The sequence below is a fragment of the Seriola lalandi genome, unplaced genomic scaffold, assembly GCF_002814215.2.
Source record: "Seriola lalandi dorsalis isolate HSWRI2012SDOR001 ecotype SW California unplaced genomic scaffold, Sedor1 jcf7180002054578, whole genome shotgun sequence".
NCBI classification, from domain to species: Eukaryota; Metazoa; Chordata; class Actinopteri; order Carangiformes; family Carangidae; genus Seriola; species Seriola lalandi.
In genome coordinates this window covers 105,987-130,619 of record NW_019525131.1, presented here as the reverse complement: position 1 = coordinate 130,619, position 24,633 = coordinate 105,987, and the positions used below count along the sequence as shown (strand labels likewise).

Below are 24,633 nucleotides of genomic sequence, written 5' to 3'. Positions count from 1 at the left end.
AAAATTAAGTCGCCAGGGGAATATTTTAGTCGCATTTGGCGAGTGGCGACCGTTAGTTTACAGCCCTGTCTGTTGATGAACAAATTTGGCCACAATGCGCTGAGTACTCTCCACCTGGATGCCTAATTGGCCTAACTCAGGGGTTTTCAAAGTGTGGGATAGTGGGCCTCCCCTAAGAGAACTCAAAAGCAGCCACGCCCCCGCACTATTATTACTTTTATTACTGTTATTGATGTTGCTTTGTATGTTCCACGCAGGCTTAAAAAAAAGGTTTCAAGAATAAATGTAATACACATTTTTATTTTTTAAACACGTTTGTATATTCTTGAACATATTTTTAAAACATTTTAAACATCTTTATCTGTGAATGTGCTCAAATAATTTTTTTAAACACAATCTTTGTATATGTATATCTTTTTTTTACACATTTTAACACCTTTGTGTGATTTAAAACATATTTTGAATACATTTGAACATCTTTTTGTTAAAAAAAAAAAAACGTATTCACTTAAAAAAAAAAAATTACAATTTACAATTTAACTTTTCAACTGATTTTTTAAAACACATTTTCACTCATCCGATGTTATCCCACATTAACGCTGAAACACTGCACACAACACATTTGATCACCTCGATTTTAGTGGGAACAGTGAGTCTGTGTCTTTGATGCACACAGGCGGTTGATGCGGGGATGTGCTGTAGAAAGGAATAAACGCAGATCATCCTCTACCCGCAGCCGTGACCGGTACTTGCTTTTAATCGTATGTGTATGTGTACGGTATGATGCCTCGGTTGCCTTGGTATTTACAGTACCAAATGTCTGGATGGCTTTCTTCTGTGACCACAATTCATTAAGCTTCCTATCAAAAAACTCCCGCGGCTTGGTTGTTAAATTGTGGTGCTTAGTTTCAATGTGGCGCCGGAGTTTACATGGTCGCATACTGTCGTTAGCTAGCACCTCTTTGCAAATAACACACTGTGGCAGCGGAGCATCGTCAGGACCAATGCATGAAAAACCAAACCTTAAATAATCAGGGTCATACTTCCTCCGTTTTCTGCTCGCCTCTGTGCCCACTCTCACTTTCACCTGAGGCACTAAAAATCGATCCATTTGCTGTAGTTCGCTAACAAGATGATACACTTTTTTCCCTTTCTTTTCGCGCCTCCCCTGAAGTCATCTGGCGCCCCCCTGGGGAGGCGCGCCTCACACTTTGAAAACCGCTGGTCTAACTGAATCCTAAATAAACATGAAAAACTTCTAAAAGTCTCATTGTGCTTTAAGAGAATTTGTAGCATTCTTCAGTCCTCTTTCTATCAGTAGGAACAAAATGTATGAGAGGTCCAGACTTGTCGTACGAGTACTGAACAGGTAGGCTGCCTTTTCTACACGGGGGGGAAAAACACATTTGTGTCACTGAAGAATCGCAGATCGATCGGTGCATCTCTACTACTTAACTGTGGCTGGACTGTTTTGTGAAGGCCTAGAACCATGAAGCGGTAATTCTAGTTTTATTTTTGTATTTTTGTGAATGAAACTTTCTCTGAAACAAACAAGGTGGAAAAGGTAGTTTTCTGAAGCAGTTTTAGGGGCGTTGATTCTCATTCTCATGATTTTCAGGAGCTGGTGGTTTTCATCAGTCTGAAAGGACAAGTTTGTGCAGTTAAGAGAGTTTGATGACTGACTCTGAACACTCACATTTAACAAGCAGAGGAGTACAAAAATGTTCTGGCATGAGGCCCATCGGGTGCACCACACTGAACATGTACAGGAGAAAGAAAAGAAGAGGTGTCTGTGGATAAGGAAGAAAAATAATTACCCAGCATAGTCAAGGTAATAGCTACAGGACCATCTCCAAACAGCTTCATGTTCCTGTGACCACAACTGCTGATGTTAAGAAGTTTAAGGTCTATGAGAGAGTAGCCAGGCTCGCTGGATATGGCACAGATTGAACAGAAGGGATGGAAAGAGGAAAACTTGAAAACTTTAACAAGCTGACCTTCAAAAATCAAGACAACAGTGTCCAGTGGCACCAGACACTACTTTCTGAATGAAAGTGGGCTCCCTGGATGAAGGCCCTGGAAGATCTCCTAAAAAAACCTGACTGACGTTCGCTAAACTGCTTATTAATAATCTGAAGAGCTTCTGGGGGTAATTTTTGGTCACTGCAGCTCTGTGTTCACAGACAGAAAAATGAAGCTTTCAAAGGAAAGAGCACCATCTCCACTGAAACATGGAGGAGACAGCGTTATGTTATGGGACTGATTTGCTGCCTGGAATCTGTGCAGACAATGAAATCAGATGATTCGTAAGGCATTCTGGAGGAAAACACATGGCCTAGTGTCAGAGCTGTGTCTCAATCACAGGTCGTGGCTACTCCAGCAGGATGACCCAAGAACATCCATATAAAAGCAGCCAGGAAAAAATGAGAAGAAAACATTGGACTTTTCTGCTTAATCCAGCTGAACATGGAGAGAGCTGAAACTCACTCAAACCTGTCTGCACAAGAGTCAAAGTAGAAATCTCAAGAGCCACAGGAAGTGCTTGATTTCAGTGATCGTGCTACAATATATTAGGAAAATTTTCCTGTATTTTTATTCATGACATTTTCATTCGTTGTGTGTTTTTTAAAAATATATTACATTAAAAACAACATAGCTGTTGTATTAAATATAGAATACAGGCCAACCAGCCAAGCTTTAGTCAAAATTTCAGAGAAATTGTGTTTTGTGGAGCGCCTCAAATCACTCACCTCAGAGTTTAATTAAAATAAGACTCAGTCATTTCTTGAAACAGAGTTTTTAAAGTGGTCAAAACTCCAGCAACACTTTCAGTATATAGAAGAACTATTTTTATAGGCATAGAAGTGATTAAGCCCAAAGCGGCTGATCTTCTCAGGAGGAAGAGGTATTTGGACACATTTTAGGACAAGGTCCCTTTTGCACCACCCTTTACCTGCACTTGTCTATGCTGTCAACTAAAGATGGTGACACCCATGTCCTCTATTGGATGTTCCCCACCAGACAATGATTGGTCTGATGCCACACAACCGAAGGCCAGACCCATATTTGTAGAAGCCCCATAGGCAGATATGTATGTGTTTACATATGTTTGCTATTTCTCTCATACTTACTCTATTTAAATGTTAATGTGTTTTGTGATGATCCTGATGAAGGCCAAAAGCTGAAACGCGTTGGTCTGATAAAGTGTTGCTGGAGTTTTGACTTCATTAGACCTTTTCTTTCTCCATGCAGCTTGGATGTCATGACGTGCCAGAAACCTCTACTTCACTTCTACACTGGAGATTTTTATCAAACAAACAAGAGTAAACAGTCCATTTGTTGGGGACTATAGGAACATGTCACCCATAGCAACAGCGTCTGTCTGTGGCTCAGATGAGTCAGATACATCGACTATGATGAGAAGACAGATCTAAAACCAACTGATTCCTCCGCTCCTCTGTCTCCTCGTCTCACTCCTGCTCTCTCTTTGTCTCACTCCTGCTCTGTCTCTTTGTCTTCTGCTCTGTCTCTTTGTCTCACTCCTGCTCTGTCTCTTTGTCTTCTGCTCTGTCTCTTTGTCTCACTCCTGCTCTTTGCAGCTCCTCAGCAGGATTAATGATATGTTTTTGGCTCAAGGGCCCTCAGACAGCTCTGTGCTCCAGTGAACAGTCACAAGATCAAGTTACAACAACTGTGTGGTTTCTACACACACACACACACACCTCTCTCTGTGTCTGTGTCTCTACAGACACACACACACCTGATCGTGTACAGACAGAAGAAACTGAGCCTCTCATCACGAGGAAAGCTACTTTTAACACACACGCACACGCCTGCAGGCGTGGAGTTTCCTGCCTCTATCTCTCTCTCCTCCTTTGTTTGTGTGACTCTTTCATTTTTGTCCTTTTAATTAATTTCAGTTGAGAGTCAGAGCCGTGTGCTGACACGAGTTACTACAGCACAAACACAATCGCTGCATCCACAACCAAACAACTGGCTGTACACTGCTCTTTCTGCTGCTCGTGGCAGGGACTGATCTTCTGTGAAGAACACTTTCTGTTGAGACTTTTCACTGTAAAACGATGTGTTAATCCTGTGGAATGCAGTAACCCAGTTGGTCCACTAGATGACTGCAGATTACAGTGAAATGTGAATCCCTGAACCAGACCCCACTCCTCAAATGATCAAATGGCATTAAGTAAAAGTTGCTTTTACGGAAAAGAAGGATTGAAGCAACATCAAGGAACGAAATCCTATACAACAGCTGAGTGTTTATGTGTCTGTTTGTGTGATTTAGAGCTGCAGCAACACTGTCAGAGGTCACCTATTGGTTATTGGTTTTGGATCATAGTCAGAGTGTCTTTTCACACTCACACTAAGTAGTTTAACATGGCAGCATTGTGCCAAACCATTGAACAGAAGTAATGAGAGCTAATATAAAGGGGCCCTTACAGTTTTCTTGTCTTATCTTTAAGCTATAACAACCATTTTATTAAGTCCATTTCTAATTTGCGGTGCCAGTGATTTGAATATTTCTTGTAAACCTACTTTGATGATCCATGTTGAATTTGCTTTTTGCTGGCACATTGAAAAAGCAGCATTGCTGCCACCAGCTGGCAATCAGTGGAAAAGCTCTCTCTCTCTCTCTCTCTCTCAGCTCCGAGATGTGTGTCATGTCGCCTTGTATGTGTGCTAGTAAAGCATGAGATATCAACACAACACATAGTGAAAGGTCCACAGTGTACAGATAGCGTTACAGTACACAGAGTGAGTGCTGTAGTTGTTGCAGTGTTGTGGCTTGTCATTTCATTTGGCTCCTTTTACTCCAGAACAAAAAAACAGCAACATCATGTACAGCTAGATTTCTTATGGGGCCTTTTCAAGTCACTGCTCGATCAAATAGCAGCATGAAAAAATCTTGTAAAAAGTGTACACCCGCTGACTGCTATACAAAATAATTAAAAAAGGTAATAGATTTGAAGACTTTTAACTTTGTACTTTAATTTGATTCAAAACTACATCAAACATTAGGAAATGATACAAGAAAAACTTCAGCCCGGCTCCGTCCCGTTGAGGTGAGATGAGTGAGCATCTCACCCTGACCTGCATTCAACTTAATGATTTGTCTCACAGAGAAACGTAAATGACGTCGCTGTCTTCACTTGTGTGAGTTTTATTTGGATAAATGTGTAAATGGAGCCTAATTAGGGTTTCTGTGGCACGTAAGGTGCAGTAGGCGCATGGCTGTGACTGACTGATTTGATTTCTTGACTCTGCATTTTATTGTTATTCTAAGCTCACATACTGTAAGCCCCATTCAGATGGATCTATCTCTCTAGGGGTGGTGGGATGATTTTAATATAACCTGCCCTGGTCAGTGATTTAAATCCCATCTGGAGAGTTTATATGGGTAATTTTTCGCCCACTTTCCAGTGATGATTGCCTCCTGTTTTTAGCATCTTAATGTGGATTTGTGAGTTTTTTTCTGCTCCTCCTTACACTTTCTTGAATCAGCTCAGTGTGAAATATGAATTTTGTGGAAATGAAGGTAACACCAACACACAGGCCTGTTTAGAAACCAACATCACATCTCTGTTTTTCTGTTATATTTGTTCACATTCATTCAGACTATATCAGCTGTGATCAGCTCCTGTCTGCAGCGCATCATGATGTTCAGACAGCTATCACTGGATCACTGTGATACTGAAGAGAACTTAAAAACAGCAGGATTCTCTTTGTTCTTCTGGAGGTTTATTGTGAAGGGACATCAGAGATGACATCCTCAGGAAGTGAAATCACATTGAATCCGATTAACATGTGTTTCATGTCTGTGTCTTCAGATCTGACTCAGGACTCTGAGGACGAGGAGCACTTTTGAATCTAAAGCCCCTTTTACACTGGATGAAAAACCCACTAACACCCTGTTATGACCAGCTCATTTAAGTGAAAACAATCAAGGAACGTCCACACGATAGGCTTGAGTTAAAATAACTTTTCTTTTAATGCAAAAAAAAAAGAGCGTTTATGGGATGTGAGGTCAGTTATCAGTGTGTGGTGGAGGTGTGGGATGCAGGGAAAACCATGTGCATATGTGTACTGTATGGCAGAAACCAAAATAAACCCACAAATGAAGAGACTGTCAGCTTTGCAGGGAGAGAGAGATAGAAGCCTGAGGAAACCTGGCCTTTATGCTCTTCCTCACAGGTGCAGCCAGTAAGCAACCTAAGGTGGGTGGAGTCTACCAGGAACCAGGAAGCCAGGCTATGCAAACCACAACAGGAGACCAGGGCATAGCAGACATAGCAGTAGGGATAGGGGCGGGCAGAAGACCTGCAACAGAGGACAGAAGCCAGCAAACCAGGGAAACACATATGGCCAGGGCCGTCACACACCCATTAACGTCTAGTTTTTATCAACAATGTGAAAGAGTACTATCAGAATTCACTCCTGGGTGAAATGACTCTGGTCATTGGTATTTGTTGGCTTCCGCTTAACTAATTTTCACCCCTTTTCCTTGCTGTTGACCTCTTTCAGAGCACACACACTGTAAACAGACCTGACATATGCCCAGCATGGTGTTTGCTTACTCACAGTTAAAGAATGACATCAACCTCCTATAGTCAGAGCTCTGAAAAGAGGCTTTGTCTTAGGGGTGGGCGATATGATGATATTAGATCGTGAAGGATTACAACGTGAAGACGATCTTTCAAACTGCAGAGATCGTGGGATCGTCTAGGGCACATTCTATAAATTGCAGTTCTATGCTGATGCACCGACGCACCAGACGTATTGACGTCGTCAACCTGACCGACCAATCATAGCGAATTACGGGCAGTGACGTGCTTTCCTACCCGCCTCCTTGTTTGTGTATGTAGCGGTATCACAGGGAGAGCGATGGCTGAAAGCCAAACGGAGTTGGTCGCTAAAAAAAAATTCCACCTCCATTATATGGAATTGGTTTGGATTTTCCGCTTTCCACTGATCAAGTGCGAGCAAATGTAATTAGCAAAGTTTGCACAGAAACCGTTTGCACGTCGGGTGGTAACACGACGAACCTGTTTAATCACCTGAAGAGGAAGCACCCCAAGCAGTATGCTGAGAGCCAATGTTGTTGTTTACCTTAAACTTTACGTTGTTTGCACATGCAGGCAAAACTGCGACTATTTGAAATAAAATCTGTTAAGAAAGGTTCTTTGGTCTAAATTGTCTGTTTTTCTTTTTCCAATTTAAGATCGTGATGAAATCGAAATCGTGATATGATATTTTTGCCATATCGCCCACCCCTACTTTGTCTCCATTGCTGCTGCCCAGGTAAAGCATATTTCGACCATAATTCCCCCATATATGCCAGCGTCACACCGCCGCTGGTAAACGTTCCTTCCATGCACCTGCCTTGACGCTGCCAGCAGTCCCTCATCTGTAGTTCCAATTAATCCAACTCCACATGTTCTGGTGGTGATGGAAGGGTAGAATGCTCCTTCTCCTCCCCCTTGTAATCCACTCACCATATTCCACTCTTGCTGTCCCAGCTGCCTGATCACCCACCTCTCTGAATTTGGTGTCTGACCTTGATGCACCAGAACCAGGTGTAAGGCTCCAGTGTTTAACTCCACACAAAATCCAACTAGCGCTTTAGTCTGAATTTGATCACCTGTTCAGCTCATTTCAACGCTGATTGACCATTGGTATCATTGGTGAGTTTCACCCAGCTACAGTAGTTGGCTACAATCCATAAATTGTGGTTGACCTGGCGGTGCATCACCTGTTGTTACTGGAGATCCAGAGTGAATCCTGAGAGAGGAGATGTAAAAAAACATTGACATGGTTTTTGGTTCTTAAAACCACAAATATATCTTCTTATGGATCAACACTGCAAATAAAACACAGGAGAAGAGGAAAATATGGAGCTTTAACTCTACTGTGTCTTGCCTTTCTCAGCTGACACTGGGTAACAGTCAATGTACACCCTGGACAGCAGGCAAGTCGCACCAGAGGGTGTTGTGACACCTGCACTTTCACAGAAACATGATTTTGAGTAAGGGGCTTAATTGAGTTGGACAATTTACTGTGGTCCAGTTTTCATCTTTCACCTGTCTCATAGTTTAATTCAAGTCTGTTTTTTAACAGATAATAAGAAATCTAAAGTCATTGCTTAATACTATGGTGTGTGAATACTGGTGGAGTGAAGGGCGTGGTGTGGTGTACATTTTGAACTCAATATTATTTGCATATGGTGGTGAAGAAAATGTATAAATGCACCGAGTTGCGGTGCTCATGTCCCACCCTTAGAACCTCCACACTTTTAAAATTGGTGCTCCACCCTTGCTGGACAGACACACATTAACACTCACATAGTTGCCCTAACCTGCATGTTTTTGCTCTGTGGGAGGAAAGAGGAGAACATGCACCTCCACACAGACAGGCCCCAGCTGGCTGGCAGGTTTGAACCCAGAACCCATGAAACTCGGCTGTTGTTGTTTGTTTTGTTGTGTGCAGCCGCTGTCTGTACTCTTGCCAAAAATTGTTTGTTTGGGAAGAACCTCCACTCTCAGGGCCACAAAGAAGTGTGATGCAGATCCTTAGTGAAAAACACACAACGCTGAGTTAGTGGATGTGCTTCTGCTCTGAGGGTGAGGTGTGTTGGATGTGTGTGACTGCTTGTGTTGGAGGGTGGACTGAGAGGCTGGGCTCTCTGTTGTCATGCTGGGTGATGTAAGAGTGTCTATTCTGAAACTGTTGCCTGTGTTGCCTGTGTGTTTAAAGAGGAGTTAATTTAGCTTGGCTAAGGTTGCTCCTGTTGCTGTGTGTGTTGCAGCATTTGGACAGTTAGCCAGAACAAAGAGGAGAAGGTGAGGAAAAGTTACATAAGGTTTATATAGTGAAGGGAGGAGTTCAGGTTTTTGATTAGACTGACATGGATTGCTAAAGCCTAAGGGATCAGTTTACAGCCAGTATGGACAGAGAACAGGATTACAAATGGATTGTAGCATAGAGATTCTTCAAACAGATAAAAAAAAAAAAAAACTCACAACATACATATACGTATATTAATTTAGCAAATAATAATAAATGTAATAATTGTTTTTCCATACAGAAAGTTTAAAGAATTAGAAATATTATTACACCAAGACTGTAAATTAGATAGAAAATATGAAATAAAATAACTGTCAGAATTAAAACACAGTAGTATTACACACTGGACTACACACAACTTGTGCCTCTAGGGTTCTTTCGCTCAAAACAATAACAAAAGACGGTTAACATTGTGAGGTAGCATTGGATTGTGGGAGTGTTTCTCAACAGGGATGGTACTGCCCAGAGGGAGAACGTTGAGGGGCGCTGGAACCAACATTTTAAAAAGGGGGCATTGAGGTGTTCTTGGGGGGCCTTTGTTTAAGACGAGTTTACACCAAAGATTCACGACGAGACGAGATGAAACAGAAAGTTGTCTGCAGCATTAAAACGTAACGTCACAGAAACTCGTCACCACCTGACAAGACCGGACCAAAAGCGTGTCAAAGAAACACAAGCAGAATTTCCGAAAGGATAAGAAACCAAGCTAAACTAAAACTCGCCGGTTTACACCAATGTGACTAGATGAGGCAGTGTGTTGTTTCTATAGCAACGACTCTTTACTTACGTGCTAAGCTGTGTCCCAATTCAAGGCCTGCATCCTTCAGAAGCTGCATTTGAAGACTGATTGCGTCACAGCGGTGCGACTAGATTGTCCCATTTCAAAGGTTCTTTCAAATGTGGCAGAGAAATCCTTTCCTTTTCTTTTCCAACCTATCCCAAGGTTCATTGCGCAAACAAAGGCAGCAAACAATATCAACAGAGAGCTTGAGGATTACACAGTTTCAGCTCAGTTCAACAGCTAACGGTTCAACTGTTAAAACCAAAGGCCTTAAATAGGGATGGGTGTCGTTAAGATTTTAATGGTACTACTACTTTTATCAATACCACTTATTGATCCGGTATTTTAACGGTACTCTTAACTGTTATCAGTACTTCTTGTCTTTCTGTAGAAGTAAAAAACAAAACAAATTGAGAACAGAATTAACATTGCTTATTTCTCATATGTACTTGATTAACATTAATTCCCCCATCCCTGAGTGAACTGAGACTGAATTTCTGAATGACAATTCAGATTATGCATACGACTATAATATGAATGTAAGACTTCAAGAATACACCCGTAACCTTTTCATCATTAACCCATGTAAGTATAATGTAGTTAACTCTGTGTGTGGGCTCCAGACTACAGCATACAAAACACACCTGACGCAACCACGGATGACGGATGAACTACGAGCTAGTCGGTTGAAAACTGTACATTTCTCCATCCTTATGTGATGATGTTTCCAGAGATCGCTCATGTTAAATATTGAACCACACCTCAAAACGTTTAGTTCTCTCCACTAAGAGCAGGGTTTGTATGTCTGTGTGTGTTTGCTGCATGGTGCTCCAGCATGACAGCATGAGTTCTCGCCTCTAAATTACGAAACAGCGAAAATGCATCATTCATAACCTAATGTCTCAATCAGAAACAATAAAATGTGCGAGAGAACTTTTATGAAAACGATAACATTGGAGCTTATCGATATTCCGGTCTTTAGAAATGTAGCCCTGGAGCCCATTTAATACCGTTTTTTGGTACCCATCCCTAGCCTTAAAACCTAAAGTTTTTGTAAAAAAGAAAAAGGTTTGTGTTGTCAGGGTAGCTAGGTGACAGGAATGTCTCATTTAGCTTTGGCCTTCGCAGTCCTCTGAGGGATGCAGCCCCTGAATTGGGACACAACATTTGTGTCAGCTTTCTGTAGCACTGCTCCATGCTACCTTCACGGGAATGGGATGTCAGATTATCATCTGTAAACTTTCACCAACATGGCGTTTACTGTGTCGACTCAGGATAATGGCTGCTCTCTTCCTTGGTATTCTTCCTTTTGAAAACTTTTATTTCTCCCGAGGTCAGCTACATGAAAGCCATGTTATTGCCATGGTTACAAATTTACAAGGGGGATATTCTTCCTTCGGAGTTCTCATGAAACCAACTCAGCATCTAGCATCCAGACAGACACTAAAATACTACTTTATTCAAGTTTCTTTATTTAGTAAACATAAATAAACTATTTTCTCAAACAATATTTTAAACTAGACACAGGCCACCTGACCAGCTGAACCACAGCAACGCCATCAGCTGACTTTATTCCAGCTGAGAGGTGGGAGTTTACACAGCTGAAGCTTTTCTCATGTAGTCGTGAACTTTAAGGTGTTCATCAAACATCTTTAAAAAGTCTATGAATAATAGTAAATGTGAAATCCTGAAACATAGGACATTTACCAGGTTTTATTTGCCTGGAATAGTATAAAAAATGTCACACCAAAATCTCATTCATTAATTATACGCTATTTTACACCAAAAATTTGCATTGCCAAAATAGGTTAATCGTTTTCTGCTAATCTGAATACTTTTTGTTTGGCAAGAGCATTTGAAATTTTCTAACGTTAGATTTGTGTAAAGCTTTTTTGCTCCCTTTGTTTAAACTGAACAGGTAGATGTTTTTTCTTGCTAGGCTCTATGCCTGCCGCAACTCCACCGGTGCCCACTTGTTAGCTGCAGGGTCATCAGCTGGGGACCACCGCTCTATGATGTTTCGCCCCTTAACCCAGAACATCTCCTGGTGGCGGGGCAGTGAACATGGACATCTCACTGACACCCCCTGCAGCTAACTTTCTTCAGAAGTTGCTTCCTCCCCATCTCTTGTCCCGCCTTCTTAGCCAGAGCCGAATGCTTGCCTTCTCTGGCTCCTCTGATACCTCCCTGGTTGCCTTGTGCAGCCCTGCTCCATGTAGCCCCAGGTACTTTAGCACACGTGTTGATGAGTCTCCAACAAAGCCTCTAGCTACCACTTCCACCAGATAGAGCCTCACATTCCATCCACTTTCCCTGCCATCCACTTTCCCTCCCTCCACCCCCTCTTCCCATGGAACTGTCAGTTCAACCAGTAGAGCTGACTTTCCATCCGAGATCCACAGAACCATGTCTGGCCTGGGAAAATGGAGCTTCTTGGCTAAGTCCACCTCTATTTTCCACTCCAAACCTGGAGTCAGGAGCTTGGGTGCTGGTCTCCTGTTGGTGTTGGTTACTGGCTCCCCGGGCCTAAGGAAGTGGACCTGCTGCTTACTCGCCGCTGAGCTCTTCTTGTTGCCTCTTGCCTTCTTACCTCCATCACCTCTGCCAGCTTCCTGAGCACTTGATCGTGACGCCATTTGAATCTACCCTGTGTCAGTGCGGTCTTGCAACTTGACAGACTGTGCTGGAGGGAGGCTTTGGTGGTCCTGCAGAGGTTGCAGGTTTGTTCTCTCCCGACCCATTGTTGGGGGTTTCGAGGACATTGTAGGGTGTCATAGTTTGCCCTGATTATAAAACTTATAAAGAGTCGATCCTGTGGCAGTTTCCAAATGTCTGCCCAGTTGACCACTCACTTGTGACCCAGCCCATGTTGTCCAGCACCCCTGCTGCCCTTGTGCCACGGCCTCTGTACTCCTCCTGCTCCATTCTGGTGATCTCAGACACAACAATGTCCTTCCTCTCCTTATTTGCTCTGGACCATGTGGTGGGTGGCTCACCCCAGCTGACTGTCCTGTCTGGACCCTTCCAACCACTTGCTAGTGTTGTTGTCTGCTCATTGCTTTTTGCACTTCCTACTCAGCCTTCCATTTTCTTCCAGACACCACTTGGACCTGTGCATCCCTCACAACCGTGTCAGACGGATCCCTCAACTCCATCACCAGTCTCGCCTTCTCTTGCCTTTACCCAAGGGTGACAGATTTCAGGGGTAGGTGGAGTGAATTCCATCTGTACAGGCCCACTGCTGAAAAGCACTGTGGGAGTCCTAGCTATTTGTGGATAAAGATGTTGGCTTTGGCATCCATCCTGCTTACGTCTGATGAGGTGACTTCACAGAGATCCATAGGCCACATCATCTTTGGGTACAGGGTGATGTTGTAGCACCACACCTTGTACTTTCCGGGCAGCTGGCATGAATCGATTTTTTTGCCAGTCTTGCTGAAAGCTGCTGCAGGATGATTTTCTCCATCTCCTTGTCCGACAAACTAGATGTATATTGCCTTCCCAGACTTCGGATGGGCTGGTCTGCAATACGGGGGATGTTTTCCACGCCAATGATGAAGGTCACACTGTTGTTCCGCTCCCCTTTCTGCAAGGTAAGACTCCTTGACTTGTGTGCTTTGAATCTCATCCTTGCCCAGGTGCTCAGTTCATCCAGCCTCTTCAGGAGTCTGGATATGCATGGTGCAGTTCAGAGCAGGCAAGTGATATCACCCATGTAGCTTCTTAACGGCGGGGGCCTCTAGCCTTCTGGCAATCGGACTCCAACCACCTGCCTTGTTCCAATCAGGATGACCTCGAACACTGCTACAAAGAGGATAGGGAAGATGGTAGGGCTGCTTGATTATGGCAAAAATCATAATCACGATTATTTCTGATCAATATTGAGATCACGATTATTTAACAAGATTACTCATTGACTTTGAAACACATTGAAACACCATGCATTTATTGACCTTATTGAACTGAACTGTGTCTTTTTAACATTGTACTTTCTTGAACTTTAAATACAATTAAACAGAAAAAAGAAATAAATTAAAGAAATTAGATAAATAATAATAATAAAAAGAATATAAATAAAATATATTATCTAAACATATACAACAACATTTTGGTCAATTATGTTAAGAGAAATTAAGACAAAATAAAAATTATTTAGGCCAATGTGCCAAATGCTGGTAAGGTTGCTGGATTTTTGTGATGTAATCTCTTAAAGGTTTTAAGCAGAAATACCAGTCTGTATACATTGTCTGATATCAGAGATGAGCGCAGGCAGGTGACAGTATTTCCTCCTGTGCTGAAGACCCTCTCTGAAGAGGAACTTGTGGCCTGGATTACTTTTTTTTGTTACTGATGAGATACGGTTAGTAGTCAAAATGAATTAGTAGTCAAAATGAATTAACCTTCTTTTGTGTGGTACTGAAAGTAGGCCTAGTTCTCAGCCACAAGTGGAAAGTGGCAGTGGAGGCGAGAATACCAAGTCTTTAGGAGTGTATTAACGAGTGTATAAAGTCGACATTTACATGATTTTAAGCAGTGATGGCTGGCATTAGGGGAGTGACTCTGGGATGCCAGTGATCACTGTCTAGCCTCCTGGAGGTGTCGTGGGACCAACTAGACGAAACACTGGTGAAAGGAGGTTCCCACCTGATGACCCCAAGACATGTTAGTTATCACTGCTCATTAGTCTGTATAGCTAAATTAATAGTTATCATAGGACTTAGGATATTAAGCTTAAGGAGCTATTCACTGGGTCCATTTTCTGTAGCACAAGTTTACCTTAAATTAAAATTCACTTTTTAATAATCTTCCCAGATATTCTGAAAAGCATGGAGTGAGTGACTTTGCACCGCAGTGGCTGGAGAGATAATGAAAATACAATGATTTACATAATATAAATAATATAAAAATAATAATGTAATATATAAAAATAACCTTCCTCGATTGTCTTGTTTTTGTAATTGTTGGAAGCCAAAATCGTAATCGAAAATAAAATTTGATTAATTGCGCAGCCCTAGGAGATGGAACATCCCATTGCAATCCCCACTTCCAGCTGTTGCCAACCAGAAGTGAACTTTTGCAGGACAAAGCACATGTGCATGTCTTGGAGGAAACTCATCACCATGGTCTTGATGTTGTCTGGGATGTAGATGGAAACCAGTGCAAAGGCAATGAGCTGGTGTGGAACTGACCCATATGCATTAGCCAGGTCCAGCCATACCACATGCAGATGCTCCACACAGCCCGGGAATCCTGGAACCCGGCCTCTGGCAGCTGGTGTTGATATAGCCCTTCCATCAGGTAGGTGGTCATCCTCCTAGCCAACAAAGAGAAGAAAAGATTTCCCTCGACATTCAGTAGAGCTATACTCCTGAACTGATCGAAGGTACTGGAGTTCTGCTCTTTTGGAATGGAGACCGCCACTGCCCAGGCAGTTCTCATGAGGGTCTATAGGAGTTTCAGCACTCTCGGGCAGTTCTTGTACAACTTCTATGGTAACCCCTTTTGGTCCTGGTGCTGAAGCCGATCGAGCTTGCAGGACCACCTGCCTTACCTCACTGAGTGAGGGGAGGTGACACATCAAATAGAGCTGATGGTTTTTCAGGCTTAGGCAGGTAACATGGTGGGCCTAGTGGTTCATTCTTTGCAGGATCACTGTATTGAGCATGGATGTGTTCCTCTAGTTCTTCTTTGGACACCTCCAGCGTTCCGCTGGCTTTCTCCTTGAGGAGGCCACATGCATAACGGAAGGGATTCCTGCAGAAGTTTGCTCTCTCCTTCTCTTTCTTTTTCCTTTCTTTAGCCGGATGTGCTCTGCCCTCCGTAGGTTAGCAAGCCTTCTTTTGATCTCATTCCAGAGGATTTTTAGTCCGTCTTTTACCGACTCCTCTGCTTTCCTCCAGTACTTGCGAAGCTGCCTTCTGCTTGCCACCAGGTCATCAATTTCTTTCTCCTTCCTCCTCTTGTACCTTAACACTGCCTTCTTGGTGGTCACCACGCCATACCTGCCACTGCATTCTTCATGCAGGATTTCCCCGAACAGGTTTAGCCTGGCTTCCACTGGGCCGCACAGGGTTCTCAGCAGCAGTTAACTCAGGTGATCATCCAAGTTCCTGGCTGTTTTCTTCGTCCTGTTTTCGTAGTAAAGTTTGGGTGTCTTCACTCAAGGAAACTAGACTAATTAACTAATGATGCGTTTTTGCTGTTTCGCAATTTAGAGGAGAGAACTCTCTTTCTCTCTCTTTCTCTCTGGATGGTTTGATATTGTTTCTGATCAGTTTCACTGATGAGTTGAAAGTTATTTAGTTTTTTTCTACCACAGCCTTTCATGTATATATGTTATCCTGCTTTAACTTGAATTTCTCATCTGGGATAAATAAAGTTGTATTTTGTTCTTTCACTGATAAAAATATAGAAAACAGACTCACATATTGTCTCACTGTCTTCATTTATTTTAATTCATTTATTTTATTCACTAGTTTTAACAATTCCTTATGACAATGAATTATTTTCCACCAACACTGACACACACTTGTAGAAAACTGTGATAACTGGAGACGAAACTTTTAATTTTACTCCATGTAGATCATAAATCTTGAATAAAGAAACAACTCACAGAAATCCGTTGAGAAATATAAACGTTATTGAGCTTTTTATCCAGAAAAACTGCAGCTCAATTTGTTCTTATTTGTTTACAGGGTGGTCTTGCCTGGTCTAATATGGAAGCATCGTTCACATATTGCAGCAACGGGTGTATACGTCTAAGTTGAAACCAATCACACGTCTCTTCATTTTCAGACGTATTCAAAGACAGAGACACACAGACAGAGGCAGAAAACCCAATTTTCATGTCTGTGGTTTTCTGTTTTTCTTTACCATCTGTTGCTGCTCTTCATCATGTGTCAGTAAGCAGAATGTGTTTGGTTCTGGACTGTTGGTTGGATCAAATGTAATGGAGAAAATCATCAGCAGATGAATCGGTAATGAAAATAATAATTAGCTGCAGGTTATAACAGGGTTAATGTGACTTCAGGAGATGGTGAGGACAGTGTGGACACACTGTAGGACTGCTGCTGTGTGTGTTCACATGTGTGTTTGATGTGAACCTACGTGTCGACTGAGCTCATGTTGCTGTGTTTAGTGACGTGGTCTTACCAAAGAAAGGCAGCTTGTTGTCAGTGATGTGATGTGGCTTCAGCACACTCCTGACTACAAACACTGTCTGTTGCCTGGGTTGCTTAGTGTGTTGCAGCATTTGGTCAGTGTGCTGCTAACTAAAGAGTCAACCTAAGAGCTCCATACTGATTGGCTGGCTTGTGGACTTGGCTTCTGTCCAACAAGATTTAAAACACACACAAGTCTGAGCATTTACCCCAACAGCCACACAATCTCACTGTGTTTTCTGTGAATGGGAAGTACCGCTCAGCTCTTACAACAGGGGGAACAAGATGGGGGGGGGTTGGTGGTGGACTCTTCCTCCCTCTCCCTCTCCCTCCTCCCTCCTCCTCTCCCTCCTCTCTCACAACAACACAGTGAGCGACAGAGTGAGCGCAGACGGGCGAGCTGCAGGCAGAGAGAGGGAGACGAGCGGACGGAGGAGAAGACAAAGGCGAGGCAGAGGCAGCGTTCGCTCCGCTCTGGATTAACTCTTTCTCCTGACTGAAGGCTGCTTTCTTTGGATTTCTCTCTTTTACACGTCTTCCATTACCCGTCAGCTCAGCTGCACACAGTGTCTCACACACACACACACACACACACACACACACAGGATTAACAGCTGGTGTGTGTGAAGCGAGTCCTGGAGGAATGATCATGGATGGATGGAGGTAGAAGGGAGGAGTGTATCTGCTTTTCCCATGGAGATTGTGTCATTCTCTCCTCCCTCCGCTTGCTGAGCAGCCTCTTTCCTCTCGCTTTCTTTTGTATTAGCACCCCCTCCCTCCCTCCCTCCTTCCTTTCTTCCCTCCCGCCCTTCGCAGTGCAGGCTTTTGTCTGTCTGACAGGAATTCAGGCTTGTCTTTTTACTTCCCTCCACCCAGCGACCCCCTTTGACCGACTCAACCAGCACTGTCCCCTCATCCCTCCTGTGTCGGCCAAAGCTAAGACCAGACGAATCTGACTGTGAGCAGAGGCGCTAGGCTAACAGCTAGCTATTGGAGCGGTAGAGTCACCTCGAGCTTGTCACTGCTAAGCGTGTGTTTGTTATGCGTGTGTGTGTGTGTGTGTGTGTGTGAAGCACTGGCTGACAGATGAGCAGTTGTTCTGTGGTGGATTTGTTGTGACCCGAGGAGCAGCAGCAGGAGGAAGGAGAGGTGTGTATGCAGAGTTGGAGGTAACACCGCCCAGCACATGCTGCTCAGCGTGCTCTCCTGAACCATTCTGTGGACTTTTTTTCATGTGACCAGTACCATGACCATGAGGGAGTCTGGCCGACCCGGGACTGAAATTCTTTATTTCACAACATGGTGGTTGTTTATTTTGATCAGCTGATTTTTTTTTTACCACTAATGCTCCATAATGGAATTTACATGAGGACCTGGGAGCCTGCAGCCTCGGGTCGACCACTGGGCCCAGTCACTCAGAAGTTTGTTTGTGGAAAAGCAGTTCTGACTAAGCTTTGTAAACAGATTCAGTCTGTGTGCCACCCAGCGTGGTGAGGATGAAGAGGACAAGCAGCAGCACGCTGAGGCGGGCATGGCCCAGCTCTGACCTGCCACCAGCAGCCTCTGTAGAGCCGCACAGGAGCCAACGCTCGCGCAGTGAGAAGGACTACAGAATCCACAAACACAGCAAGAGGAGCCACTACCCTCCACAGTATCTGTGTCAGAGTCCGCCCGCGTACATACACCCAGGTACTGTACCACCACACAGGCAGAGAGTGGGTTTACACTGGTTTGACTGGGAGACAGTAGAGAGCTGTGTATGTGCTGTTTGGGAGGAATATTGTCTTTACAAGTTTTTGTCTGAGTAGAGGAGTCATGTTACCGTCTCATATATGCTATTTACATATGAATGTGTTATAAATGCATCAGGTAATTTTGTTAAAGTGCTTGGCTCTGAAAATGTTGTGAGATGAGAGGAGAGTGTATTCCAGTGATTCAGTGTTTCCCTCCAAAATTTTGGTGAAATGACAAGAGACAAATCTGTGCAGCACGAGTCAAATTCCTACACGTCCTATAATGCAGCCTGATAGCTTTAGTTCTTAGTCTCCAGTTGACCCTGATGATGTCACTGTGACATATTCTCTCAGAGCTTCTCCCTGGACACAGAAAGCATCAGGCTGAGTGGCTCTCCTCATGATGAGTAATGGGCAGTGAAGCAGGTGTGTGGCTGGAAGGTCACTCTGACCAGCAGGATTAATCTGGGCCCTTGCCCCTCCCTCATTAGCACCGCTGAGGTGCCCTTGAGAAAGGCCACTGCTCGGTGAGCGTCAGGTGAGACTGGTTATACTGGGAAGCTCCAGTGGTTAGTGTCACTTTGTGAGTGTGAGTGTGGCCCAGGTCCTGGAGAAAGACTGAAACTTCCCTGAATAAATAAAGGTTAAAAACCTGTGGATTTTTTATGCATTTAAAGCCAAGCTTGATAACTCAGTATAGATCACATTGATAACCACCATTTGTGTCCATTGTTTCTCACTCATTGATTTATCTGTGGCACCTCAGCATCAACATGAACCTCCACTTATTGATTTTCTATTTTTTAACTATTTCAAATGGGTAAAATCTTATTTCAATGAGCTGAACTCACTTTGAAAATAATGAGAATCATTTGAAATAACAGTTCATTATTTCTGTTTATGTTGCTGAGTGACTGGAGGTCATTGTTCCTGTTAAATGGTAGTTAGGTTGCCTTTAACTCACATTCTCCAATGTTTATCAGGGTGCAGGTTCTCCACAGGGGGGAGCTGTGGAGACATAGACCTGGACCTGTATTGATCAGCCTGATCCTGTATGTAAAGTACCAGAGTAAAACAGCTGTTGTCTGAGCAGTAAAACACATTTAACAGTGACTTCCTCCTATTTACAGCCAAGTGTAAAAGTCACCGCTGAGCACATGATTGATCACATAATTCAACAGCCAATCAGAGATATAGATCGACCCTACAGCTGCCATATTGTCCAATCTGGTCTGTTATTCTGCAGGAACATATAGAATGATCATTTTTAAAAAGTGAATTGTATTTGTGTTTAAATCAGCAGGAACAATTAAAAACAATCTATTATAGTGATCATGTATAAACAGATAAACAAGGATCTGCTGTGAAATGCTCTACTGCTGATGCATGAGGTACATCAGAGAAACCAGATAAGAACAAGGGTCACCATTTTGAATCCAGAAAAAGGTTATTTGTGTGATTGGTGTGGATTTGATATGAGGATCCTCCTCATCATGACAGTGAACGGCAGGAGCAGTCAGTTAAACTTGTTCTATCCTCTGCAAGTTTGATGTCGGGAAAGAACAGTAACATTAAGCTGATGTGCATTGGTCTCTAACTAAGATGGGCTCTGTGCCTCCTAGTCTGTCTGTGTCTTAGAGAGCAATGGATTCACACTGATTAATGCTTAAATATTGAATGTTAATTAGCTGGGCACCCTGGCCAATATGGATGCACATCTCTCAGTAAATAATAACCATTATGTATTCAGCCGAGTCACATTTATATTCGAGAATGGTTTATGTGGCTCAGGGGTCAGGAAGGTGGGCATCAGCTGTAAAGAGCTGACTGATTTTTAACAGATTTTTAGTGTCAAAACAAGTTTGGTTAAATAGTTTTAATTCTGAAATTTGTGAGTAAGGAATTTATCTTTTATCTTTCATGGAGATGTTCCGATACTGATATATTTTTCCCTTCCTTTTGTATTTGTGGATACTGAGTGCTGATCCGATAATATTGTGTTAAGAAAAAAAACAACTGTATAGTCTATGATTACAGTTATTGCTGTATGGTTTAAACCCTTTGTAAAACATAGAATATATGTGAATGTTGTAGAATCTTATCTAATTTGACTGAGTCATAAAAAAATAAATCTACGAATAAGTAACACTTTCTACACTAGTTGTCCTAACACTAGTCCTTTGAAATTAAAAAAGATTAAAAAATGACATGTTTCATTTTTACTGGTGGGAATCTCCAGTGTAACATGTTGCCAGATTGCTGGGGCCGGTTTCACAAAAATATTTAAGACTGGTCTGTAATGTTAGGCCAGTCTTAGTTTACCCCCGGGCTAACTTAGGCCTAAGACCAGTGGTACCAGGGTAACATGGTAATCAGTGACACCTATGCTGACCAGTAGTACCCAATGACTATAAACAGGAAAATAGAGAGATAGTCAAGAACTAAACTGTTTGTGCAACAGATGAATTTAGACTCAGTCTATGTGAAGTCTGACTATTTGTTATATCTAAGCCACAGTCAGAGTCTGTCTTTAGTGAAACTGGCCAGTCTTCTTCTCTGCTCTAAAGCAGTCAGGCGACCAAAATTCTACGTCAGGACAACAATTAAAGTTGGCCTTACAACTCTGATTTGACAGAGAGTACTGACGACAGCTGATGTGATATTTTGTTGGTTTTAAATTGTGTTGTTAAATAACTGAAAACCAACGTCTTCAAAATGTCTCAAGCCAATACCATCTTGACATATAAAGTACTGACCTTCTGGTTGTGAGGAAAACCCATCGTCTGCAAAACATCACAATGTCAATTAGCTAATGTTTAATTGATGTCTTTAATGTCTTTCTGACATTACATAGATGTCTGGTGCCTGCTGGGAGGTTCCCTTCTTCCATCCAGCTGATAGCTTGAGGTTATGTTGAAGAATCTGGAGGTAGTCCTCCTCCTCCTTCATTGTTCCATTCACATTGTGCAATGTACCAGTTCCAGTGGCAGCAAAACAGCCCCAGAGCACTATACTACCACCACCTTGCCAAACAGCTGCTACAGTTTTCCTGGGGTTGAATACCTAACCTTTACTCCTCCAAACATATCCCTGGACATTGTGGCCAAACAACTCAATCTTTGTCTCATCTGACCATAACACTTTACTCCAGTGGGCTTTTTTTTGCCCATGTGATCAGCTGTAAACTTTAGTCAAGCTTGAGGGTGTTGATTTTGGAGCAGGAGCTTCTTTCTTGGTCCTTGGCGATGTAAAACTCACTTGACTGTTGACAGTGTCTCTGGTGTTCCAGCTGGCCTGTGCCTCAGTGGTTCCTGGGTTGTTCCTGACTGTCCGAACCAGTTTCCTCTCAGATGACGGTGACAGTTTGAGTTTTCTTCTAAACCTTGGCAAAATGGCTGCACCTCCCAGTAACTGATGATTTTAGTCTGCAGTTGTTTAGAAATGGCGCAGAGAGACACTCCTGACTTTTATAAATCTACGATCTTCTCTCAGATCTGCACTGAGTTCCAATGAGTGCTGTCAAACAAACCCTTTTTACATGGGCACAGAGAAGCTACCAGCTGTACACATGATCACCAACAGGAAGTTAAATTATTTAGCTAAAATGCCTTTTTCATCACCACTGAATTATTCATCTGTGGCTGTATGTATAATTCTGACATTGTGATTTTAGAAAACTCAAAATACATTAAAACATTTGCACCTAATTCACTGGAAGCCTAATGTTACCATCACATTCATGTCGACAATGAGTGTATGCAAACTTCCCACCACACCTGTAGGCCTATATAATTAGTCACCTTGGCTGTCTTACCATTAGTTATTGTTAAATGAGAAGATGAGGAGTTGGACTTGTTGTTTCGGTGATGGTGACAGAAATGAACCCTAATCCTAGTATGCACAAGAACCGCCTGTCCACTTGTTGGCTACCTATAGGTTTCCCACACACACACACACACACACACACACACACACACACACACACAAACACACACACACAAACACATATGTCATTTCATTGAACGAGTGAGCGAGCAAGAGAGAGAGATTGATTTGTGATTTTTAGACCTAAATTTGTGACACAACAGAATAGGTTAGATTCCTTCATTTAGCATCATCATCATAAGAACATGTTGCCTCACTAACTACTAAAGCCAGTAATAACAATACACAGCATCAAGACCAAACCAAGCTGCTACAATAAACAATCAAGACAATAAAATGAAATAGTGTTCCTGCCTGTTTGAAGTTCATTCTGTGTCTGAACGTTACATCAAACTCTTACAGAACGGCCTCCGCATCACTTCCAATATCATGATGGATGTTCATCAGTGCTCCATGTCAGCAGTGTCAACACCGAACTCCTCCTTTATCTCCTGCTCTCCTCTTCAATCTACACTCATGTTAAAAAAATATGACAGGATCTCCTGTGGTCACAGTTTATTTTCAGGATAGGATGTTAAAAAACAAACAAAATCATTAAAAAATAATGTACACACAGTGCTTACAAGATTACGGCTGCCGGCGCCACTGGGTGAATCCGTGTTTGATTTTAGGCCAGCTGGAGCCATATCATCCCACAGCAGTCGGTCCACAGGGACTCATGTCACGGTGCCTTCACTCTCCATGTGATTGTGATGACTAACAGTTATATACATGTAAATGAGAAAGTTTGTGAAAGAAGGAAGTGAGACCTGGTGACATGGCTGGTTACCACTTTTTAAAAAGTCCAAGTTTGAGTGAAGTTTGTCTACAGTTGTCAGCATCCTGAAAACCTCTGAAACAAACTCATCTCCTGCATATAAATCTGTCTGTCTCCTGGTTGATGGTCTGTTTATAAGCATGAGTGTGATGAGAAGCCTTCAGCCAGACCAGGTTGTACAGGTGATGTTACTCTGCTGGTTTCTAGTCCTCTGCTACCTCACCTGGGCTGCAGCGGCAGGTGAGTCCTCAGATTACTGGTGATTGTTGGTGATACCGTATACAGTGGAGATCCACTACTACTTTCACACTGCTTCTCTCCAATCAGCCTGGCTTTGATCAATACTGTCCACCGTTTTTATTCATTGTAGTGTATCTTTTATTTTATGATTATAGCAAAGTTTACTGATAGGCCAGCAACAGCCCTGGCTGTGATTTCTCTCCACAGTACCGAGCACTGGGTTGAGGTTTCTGTGAGTCTAGCTGTTCAAACCTCAAACCCAGATCTGTAGTTGTTTGTGGCTGAGAGGGAGACAGAGGGCTGAAAAGATGTGGGTGGGGGAGGGTGTAGTTTTCAGGGGCTTTCATAGAGGAAAGCTGAGTGATGGAGCAGTGGGCTACACACTGAGGAGTTGTGAATGGGATATTTCTATTGTGTCAGATTGCTTTCACAAATGGAGCAGAGATGAGCAGCATACTCTCAGAGCTTCCTCCGGTCTCATAGTAACCTCAGAAAGGCTGCTTTGAATAGAAGCAGCAGCTCTCAGCAGGAGAGGAGCTCATTCATTCACTAACTTTGTGTTTGGATTGGGACAGTTCTGTATCTTGCTCGGTCTCCTGGATTTCCCTCTGCTGTTAGCAGAGCTGCATATAGGAGTTCAACCGTGGTGGTTTTTAAAGATTATGAACCAGCTGACTTTGATTTGAGAGAATAAATGTCTTATTAGTCATTTCTTAAAGGAATAGTTCAACATTTTGGTATGCTTATTTTCTTTCTTTCTGAGAGTGAGGCTACGTCCACACTAGTACGTTTTAATTTTAAAACAGCATTTTAAAACTAAAACGATCACGGTCCAAATGAGCGTTTTAGCTCTGTATCAGAAACGATCTCTGTCCAGACTATCACACCTGAAAACACATATCACATGACCATACACATACACTGGGTGTAAACCAGTGTAAACAGGAAGCTGGTTGTCTACTCAGCAGTTGGTTAGTTATAGTAAATCCTCTGAATGAGGAACAGCAAAGGAAGTTGTAGCGTTAAAATGCAGAATGTAAGTGAACAACAGCTGCTAGCAAAGACAACAAGATCAGTAACACTGTCATTCATTATCATGTATTCACCAATGGTAGTCCAGGCTGATGAGAGCCAAACAAAGAGAGACCATGGGTGTCTATGTCA

At 42.7% G+C, this 24,633-nt stretch overlaps 1 protein-coding gene across 2 annotated transcripts in view; it reads left to right on the top strand.

Moving 5' to 3' along the window:
* Positions 1 to 24,633, top strand: part of LOC111663578 (storkhead-box protein 2-like) — a 96,189-nt gene that overhangs the window by 22,095 nt on the left and 49,461 nt on the right. The window contains exon 1 of one of the 2 annotated variants that reach the window (XM_087177019.1): positions 18,023 to 18,483. The exons of the other annotated variant lie outside the window; for it this stretch is intronic. Within the exon in view, the coding sequence (XP_087033145.1) occupies positions 18,291 to 18,483 (193 nt within the window). The 5' untranslated portion in view covers positions 18,023 to 18,290. Of the gene's footprint in view, positions 1 to 18,022; positions 18,484 to 24,633 lie in introns of those variants that run through there. 2 annotated transcript variants of the gene reach the window in all.